The sequence below is a fragment of the Phalangium opilio genome, unplaced genomic scaffold, assembly GCF_054372755.1.
Source record: "Phalangium opilio isolate 3A_F unplaced genomic scaffold, DU_Popi_V2 ptg000230l_1, whole genome shotgun sequence".
In the NCBI taxonomy this organism is placed as follows: Eukaryota; Metazoa; Arthropoda; class Arachnida; order Opiliones; family Phalangiidae; genus Phalangium; species Phalangium opilio.
Genome location: NW_028324221.1, coordinates 384,106 through 391,987, shown reverse-complemented (window position 1 = coordinate 391,987; position 7,882 = coordinate 384,106). Strand labels below are relative to the sequence as shown.

The 7,882-nt window shown below is 41.4% G+C and overlaps 1 protein-coding gene across 1 annotated transcript; it reads right to left on the bottom strand.

The window, feature by feature from the left end:
- Positions 1-3,776: 3,776 nt before the first annotated feature.
- LOC149613044 (uncharacterized) lies at positions 3,777-5,153 on the bottom strand. The gene has a single exon (XM_089858047.1). The coding sequence runs from the start codon at positions 5,151-5,153 to the stop codon at positions 3,777-3,779; it is 1,377 nt and encodes a 458-aa protein (XP_089714173.1).
- Between the last annotated feature and the right edge of the window lie 2,729 nt (positions 5,154-7,882).

Below are 7,882 nucleotides of genomic sequence, written 5' to 3'. Positions count from 1 at the left end.
CGAACGTAAGATTTTAGTCTAGTTTAAATGGGCCTTTAGAGACACCTTTGCTATCTTTTGCGACGTTCACTACAAGCCTACCTATTTGTTGCTTTCCTCAATTCTAAGGTAATAATGTACCATAATCTGCCAGTTTCATAGAGAAAGATCGGTGACATTTATAATGTTCAAGAACACACTCTACGCTATATTTCAAAACAAGACTATAGTTTAGCAAGGCTTCATTACTATAAACCCATTTTTTTTTCTCGCGAACTGAACCGAGCTCTTGAACAGTCCTAAATCTGACTCATAACTAGAAAATTATATTTTCTATCCTGAACTATCTGAAAAATGATCACACAACTATTGACGTGAAGCTGGTTGTTCACTTTCCTGAAAAATCTAAAGGGTTGCATGGTCGCGGGTTTAATTTGGGAAAAAAAAACTAGGACTTAAACATGAAAAGATCCCACAAAAACCATGATAAAGTAAATAAATCGCTCCTATCGCTTCAACGTTCAGCAATATGCCAACGATTGGAAAGTTTTCCCTTTTTCTCTTTTCGGCGCCAATGTTCTGCATTAAAAATATAGCGATCGTGCACAGTTTGGAGGTTGCAAGAAAAAAGCGTTGCTCGGTGTTGTGTTGACCGGGTTAAGTAAGTGTATTTACGTGCCGAGTGAAAACACTATGTAATATTTAAAACTGTTTATTAAGATTAGTTAATTGTCATAATTATTATTTAAAATGATACTTGAAACTGACTACGGTATTATACAACTGCGGACTGATCCCCGTTACTCTATACACCGGACTTTATATACATGATATAAAAAACATTAGGTCTATTAAGTTAAATAGCATTAATACATAAAAAACTGTTAGTCTATTTTTCTAGTTAGTTTTTTACATCCGCGTCACATTCGTAACACTATCCCTTTTTTAAAGACCTAGTCTTTCTGGTATCTTAATCTTCCTTCCTGACGTGCGTCTTGTGGTAACGATTTTCTCGACCGTTGATCCTGGTGCTGTGATCGGTTGATTTGTCAGATCTTCGTTATTCTGCGACTGCTGATTGGTTGGTTGTGATTCAGAGTCGGTTCTCCGGTGGTTGTTGACTTCCGGTGGTGTGATTTCCATCCTCTCAGGATCTTGAGTAGGTTCGGATATGTCAGTGAAGGATGATACCAAAGGTTTGAAGTTGGTTCCTCTTGTCAGTTCGGGAACCGCTGGCTCGGTGATTGTACTAACGTCCTCGTTATCAATGCGGGGCTTTATTTGATCTAGATGTTTACGATGGAGTCCATTCTCAGCTTCGACTTGGTACATCATGTTGCCTAAGTTCTCCAGTACCTTCGCCGGGATCCATTTTCTAAGTTTGGGTTGATTATGGTTTGCCACATAAACTAGATCTCCTATCTTGAATTGGGGACGTGCTGTTCTTGGTCGCCAATTGTCGATGTTGTCGTTCTCGATCTGGATTGGTTTTTGACTCGATATGTTTCTTGGGTGGAACATGTTCAGTCGGTTATTCAGGTTTCTTCCGAATAGCAATTCTGATGGTGAATTTCCAGATTTCGTAGGCGTGCTTCTATAGTTGAACAGTATGGTAGCCAATCGATGTTCTAAAGTTCCGTGTTTGTGACTTTCGAACCCACTGTTGAGTGCAGCGACCTCATCAGTCATCCCTCCGGAGACCTTCTTTAGCGTCGTTTTGATCGTGCGTACACTTCTCTCGGCCTGGCCATTGGAACAAGGATGATATGGCGCTGTGGTCAGGTGTTTGATTCCGTTTGCTGACATGAACTGGCCAAACTCTTCGCTTGTGAAGCAGGTTGCATTATCGGTAACCAAAGTTCTCGTGATTCCGAATCGGGCAATTGTTTCTCTGAGAGCTGATATTGTAGCTTCCGAAGATGGTGTTCTTCTCACGAAAACCTCAATCCATTTGGTATGTGCGTCAACGATAATGAGCAGGTATCTTCCTTCTATGGGACCAGCGTAGTCCAAGTGAACTCTTTCCCATGGACCGTTGGTGAGAGGCCATGGGTTGTGAACTTTAAGGGGCGCTGACGCAGTTTCTTGACAAATACTGCATGTCTTGGATGAGATTTCTATTTGTTCGTCGATTCTTGGCCACCAAATTGCAGCTCGTGCTTTGGACTTCATCCGCACGATTCCATCATGCGTGTTGTGTAATTCTCGTAGTAGAATTTGCTGTAGGCTGCTCGGAACGACGACTCGAGATTTCATGAAAATGACGTCGTGCGAAATGGATAGGTCTTCCCGTCTGTTGAAATATGGAGTAATCTCGGGTCTGATTTTCGATTTCAGAGGCCATCCTTTCAGTAGGTGTTTCCGTACGGTTTGTAGTACAGGATCCTGTTCCGTGGCTTCAACCATTGCGCTTGTAGAAACGGGTCCTTCATCCATCGTCTTCATCAAAAAGACGTATTCCTGAGGTTCAGGATACTTGATGTCCGGAATTGGCAAAGGCAATCGGCTTAAAGCATCGGCGTTTGAATTTGTGGTTCCTTTCTTGCAGATGATCCGGTAATTGTGGGATGATAACAACAACGCCCATCGCTGTAGCCTTCATGCAGCCATCGGTGGAATCGGTTTCTTCTCGGAAAGAATGGATACCAATGGTTGATGGTCCGTTATGAGAGTAAAGGTTCGACCCAAAAGATAGTCTCGGAATTTAGACACGCCGTACACCAACGCTAATACTTCCTTCTCGATTTGAGGATAGTTTTTCTCGGCTGGGGCCAAACTTCTCGATGCGAACGCGATGGGTTTTTCCTTGCCGTCTACCAGGTGGGAGATGATGGCACCTATTCCAACGGGAGACGCGTCGCATGCCAGTAAGACCTCTCTGGCGGGATCGAAGTGTGCCAGGACGTTGGATTTCTTCAGTTCTAATTTCGCTGATCGCAAAGCTTCGTCCTGTGTTGTGGTCCAGACCCATGCCGTAGATTTCTTTAACAATGCGTACAATGGTGCGCGGAGTGTTGCATTATTAGGGATAAACTTGGAATAGTAATTAAATATTCCCAAGAATGATCGTAGTTCTTCGATGTTCTTCAGTGTTAGTCCATCCATTATGGCCTTGATTTTGTTCTCTTGAGGTTGTAATCCGTGTTCGTCAAGACGATATCCGAGGAAATCCATGGATGGTGCTAGGAATCGGCATTTATCCCTCCGTAGGCGTAGACCGGCGTCTTCCAAAGTGGTCAACACGCCATCAAGCCGTTGTAGACATTCTTGTTTGGTTTTTCCTCCCAACAGGGTATCGTCTTGGAAAGGGTATGCGCCGTCGTGCTTAGCCAACAGGATCTCCATATGCTTCTGGAATATCGCTGACGCTTATGAAATCCCAAATGGTAATCGGTTGCATACGTAGAGACCTTTTGGAGTAATTTCTTCGAATCATCGTCCAGCATAAGTGGATTATATGCGTCACGCATATCCGATCTTGCAAACACCTTGCAGCCTGCCATTTTTGCAAAGATATCCTCAGCTTTTGGCAAGGGGTAGATCTCCGTGTCGATCATAAGGTTGGTGCTTATCTTATAGTCACCACAGATTCTGACTTGTCCGGATGGTTTCAATACTGGAACAATTGGTGTGGCCCAATTCGAGTGAGAAATAGGTTCGATTATCTTCAGCCGTTCAAGTCTGTCGAGCTCTTCGTTTACTTTCTCCTTGTGTGCGTAGAGTACGCTTCGGGCTTTGTAAAACTTCGGTATGATTCTAGGTTTGGTGTGCAGGTCAACTTTAACGTTTTTCAAACATCACATGGTGTCGGGGAAAAGTTCGCTATGCTTTGCGAGGATTTCCGTCAAGGTGTCATTTCCGACGTGATTAGTTCCCAAGCTTTGGAATACGGGGTCAGTGATGCGTAGTGGCGAGTAGATCCAGGATCGACCGCATATTGTATGTCTGTGGTCGTTTGAGAGTAACAGTGGAAGTCTCAAGGTTCGGTCAGAATATTCTACTTCCACCATGAATTGTCCTAGGATGGGCACTGGTTCTCCGCTGTAGGCGATTAATCTGCTTTGTGTGTAAGGAGTTATTTCACCTTTGTGTGGTATGGTCTGTAATACGTCCATGGCCATGATAGAAAATGCTGAACCGGTGTCGTACACCATCGCTGTTGATTTTCCATTGATAGTGCAGTGGATGATAGTCGGTCGTGGTGGACTTCCGTGTTCTATGCTGTTGCTAGTCCTTACGTGGAATACTTCGTATCCGTTTGGTTCTGTTAAGCTTTCATAGTGCGTGAAGTTTGTTTCGCTTGGAAGTTTGTGCGTAGCAGTTGTAACCTGATGCGTGGCGTGACGATTGTTCTTGTTCTTCGCCTTCGCGGCAAGACAAGCTCTGGCTAGGTGTCCCTTCTTTTGACATTTGGAGTAAATTGTGTTGATGAAAGGGCACACCGGTGGTGCGTGATTGGGATCGTTACACCTTATGCATTGTCGTCTACCGGATGTACTTGATTGTCGATAGACAGCGGGTGCCATAGGGTGGGCGAACGGTGGATGCGACGTGGGTCGTTTGCGTGTGTGATGATCTCGAGTGTGAATGACGTGGACTCCATTAAGACTTGAACCATTGGCAGTGCGTTTCATTTCCTTGGAATTTCTGGCGGCACTCTCCATATTTAGTGCAATGGTTGTGGCCCTCTCTAATGTGAGTCCACTTTCAGAAATGAGACGATCAAGGATTTGTTGGTCGTTAATGCCACATACAAGACAATCACGTAGCATGTTGGACAGGTCGGTAAACTGACAAAACTCGCTCAGTTTTCGAAGCTCAGAAAGATAAGTAGATATGGATTCACCAGGGAGGCGGGAGCGATTGTAAAACTTGTGACGTTCGACAATTTCGAGTGGAATTGGGTTGTAAAATTTCGTCAGGGAAGCTATGATTGTGGCGTTGGCAGTGGCAGAGAGTTTGATGGGTGCCAATATACCACGGAGTGTCGTGTAGACGTCCGGTCCGATGCACGTTAGAAGATGAGCTCTTTTCATGGATTCGTCGGTGATAGCCATCGTTTCAAAGAAAATGTCGAGCCGTTCAGAGTAGATTGCCCATGGTTCCAGTTGAGGGTTAAGGGCATCAAATAGTCGCTGTGAAGCGAGAGTGTGTCTGCTTGTGTCGTCAGCCATGTCCGTTGGGTAGTGCCGGTAAGGATAGCGCGTAACGATGTGATGACAAGGATCAGTTGAAGTTGTAACGGTGCGTAATTCAAGGGTGCGTATCAAAGTTCGTAACTTTCCGTCGCCATTTTTGTTGTGTTGACCGGGTTAAATAAGTATATTTTAGTGCCGAGTGAAAACTCAATGTAATATTTAAAACTGTTTATTAACATTAGTTAATTGTCATAATTATTATTTAACATGATACTTGAAACTAACTTCGGCATTACACAACGGCGGACTGATGCCCGTTACTCTATACAACGGACTTTATATACATGATATAAAAAACATTAGGTATATTAAGTAAAATAGCATTAATACATAAAAAACTCTTAGTGTATTTTTCTAGTTAGTTTTTTACATCCGCGTCACATTCGTAACAATCTTTAATTTTATTACACATGAAAGCCACTTTTAATTATTTTGTTAACATTTTCCTTGGTTAAAATAATATTTTTCTTTTGATAGCACTTTTTTATGTACTTCGATATGTTTGGTTCTTCACCTTTTATACCTCCTCGTATGTTTATAGGAGCTCTCCGACACGCTCACCCTTTTAACCACCGCTTGTGCTCAGATTTATGAGAAAGATAGTCGTTTGTCCTTGGGTTTAAAAAGCCACTTTAAACGATGCTTTAAATTACGCGCCTTTTATTGTTTCTAATTGAGCACAGCGCACACGATCGCGTTTCCTTTTCGGGCAACTTACACCTTCCTCCATTCTTCCAATGCATGATCGAGTCCACCATGAGGAACGAATATAAGTGAAAAAAGATTCTGCTTTGTGGTCTGAACCATCTGATGCTTTCAATCATTTTGTGGCTATTCGGTGATGATAGGCTAACGTGAAGTCCGCTATATATTTTTCCAAACATGAATCGAGGTAAGAAGAAGAGGTTTTCAAAATTAAGTCGCAGTTATGTAAACCACAATGAATCAATGACTACGTTGAATTCAGACACGACTGATGGTTCTATCTCTAAAGATGAATCAACTTCAAACCTTGAATCAAAGTCGAATATTGTCTCCAACAATAAAGGGGGGCGACAAATTCCGAACCTGTTTGTACCTCAAATACTGTCTCGATGCATAAAGACGAGTCAAATTCAAAAGCTTCTGCAGTCTACAATATTGTCTCAATCTATAAATCCGACTTTGATTTAAAACCTGACGGAAACTCAAATATGCTAATGGTCCAGAAAGATGAGTTCAATATGAGTTCATGATGAAAACCGTAATATTGATGCCTCTATCTCTAACGAAGAGCCGCTATCTGAATGTGATGGGTAATTTTTTGATTGTGATGAAAGTATGTACTCTGAAACAAAGTGCAATCTTAACATAGAGTCATCATCAGAACAAGATGGTTATTTCTTTGGGGATGAATCCGATTTGAACTCAGCTGGTTCTCAGGATGAATCACTGTGCAGTACTGTAAAATACTCACGAAAATTTGTATCCAAAGTGAAAGAATATGCCCCTAAGCCATGTAATTATGAAAACAATGACATTTCAGATAACACTAATTCTGATAACTCACATGTCTCCTTTTGAGGATGTTAAAAAGTCACAGATTTTCTAGGCTATTAAGGGCCCATTTATGGAAACTATACAAGAATCATTGACAATTGAAGAAATTGAGGGTATTGTAACGCTCCTTAGATAAATAACGTATCACTAATATATTTAAATATTTCAATGTTAACAGCCAGTAAAGTGGACTTTGGTTGCGAGCCTCGAGCTCATCCAGGAAGAAAAGGTTCTGGGTCTGGCCAATAAACTAGGCCGATTTCATATAAAGTTCCATAGACAAAAGATGAAAGTTAATTTGGCAGCTCAAAGTTGGAGTTCTTCAGTGACAAGTGCCATTAAACTTCTCAAACAAATCAAAATCAGAGATTTTCAACACGGCGAAGAAACAGTAAACTTTATTGAGACTGTAGATAGGTAAATATCATAAAGGATTAAAGAAAGCTTTATGCATTCCAAAATAACTTAATTTATCAAAGATCATTTGATATCCGCAATTCGAGAAATCCTTACGCTAAAGGATACAAGGCACCAATCAACAATTGTAACAAAGAAAAATCCAGAATAAGCCTCCTTAAAATTAATGTTAAACCTTTGTATGCCGAAGGAAACTTGATTTCAGATTCACCGAGGAAAACAGGACCTCTTGGTTTTGCTGTTTCCATTACTGGTGTCGTGCATTTAATGAACACTTTACGTACCACCGAAGGACCATAAAAGCATTGATTAGCGTTAAAGTAAACAAAAAGTGATACCCTTAAATAGAATAATTTACTTTGCACAGATATCTTCCAACTTATAAGTTGTCACAAGATAATTTAGAGCTACAATTTGGATCTTATCGACAGATGAGAAGTTCAAATAACAATCCAACAGTAGCGCAGTTTAAGTCTGCCTAATAGAGATCTTTCATGGCAAAGTTAGAACCTTCCGGCTGTACCAATGTATTTGCCCTGGATGAAATATCGTTTCTTAACTTGTATGAAGCTTCTAACAATTTCCTAGAAAACTCCAACAAACCTCTTGAGGCAATTACCAATGAAAAAGAAAAAGATCAAGACGATGTAGCTGACTTCGATGGATCAAACTTCATCATTATATCGCTGGCGTTGTCCTAGGAAAGCTTCGTAAAGATCTGAAATGCCATCAATGCAAAGCAGGAATAA

What these genes read in the sequence shown, in the direction of transcription:
- LOC149613044 (XM_089858047.1), bottom strand. Translation starts at nt 5,153, where the DNA reads ATGGCTGACGACACAAGCAGACACACTCTCGCTTCACAGCGACTATTT.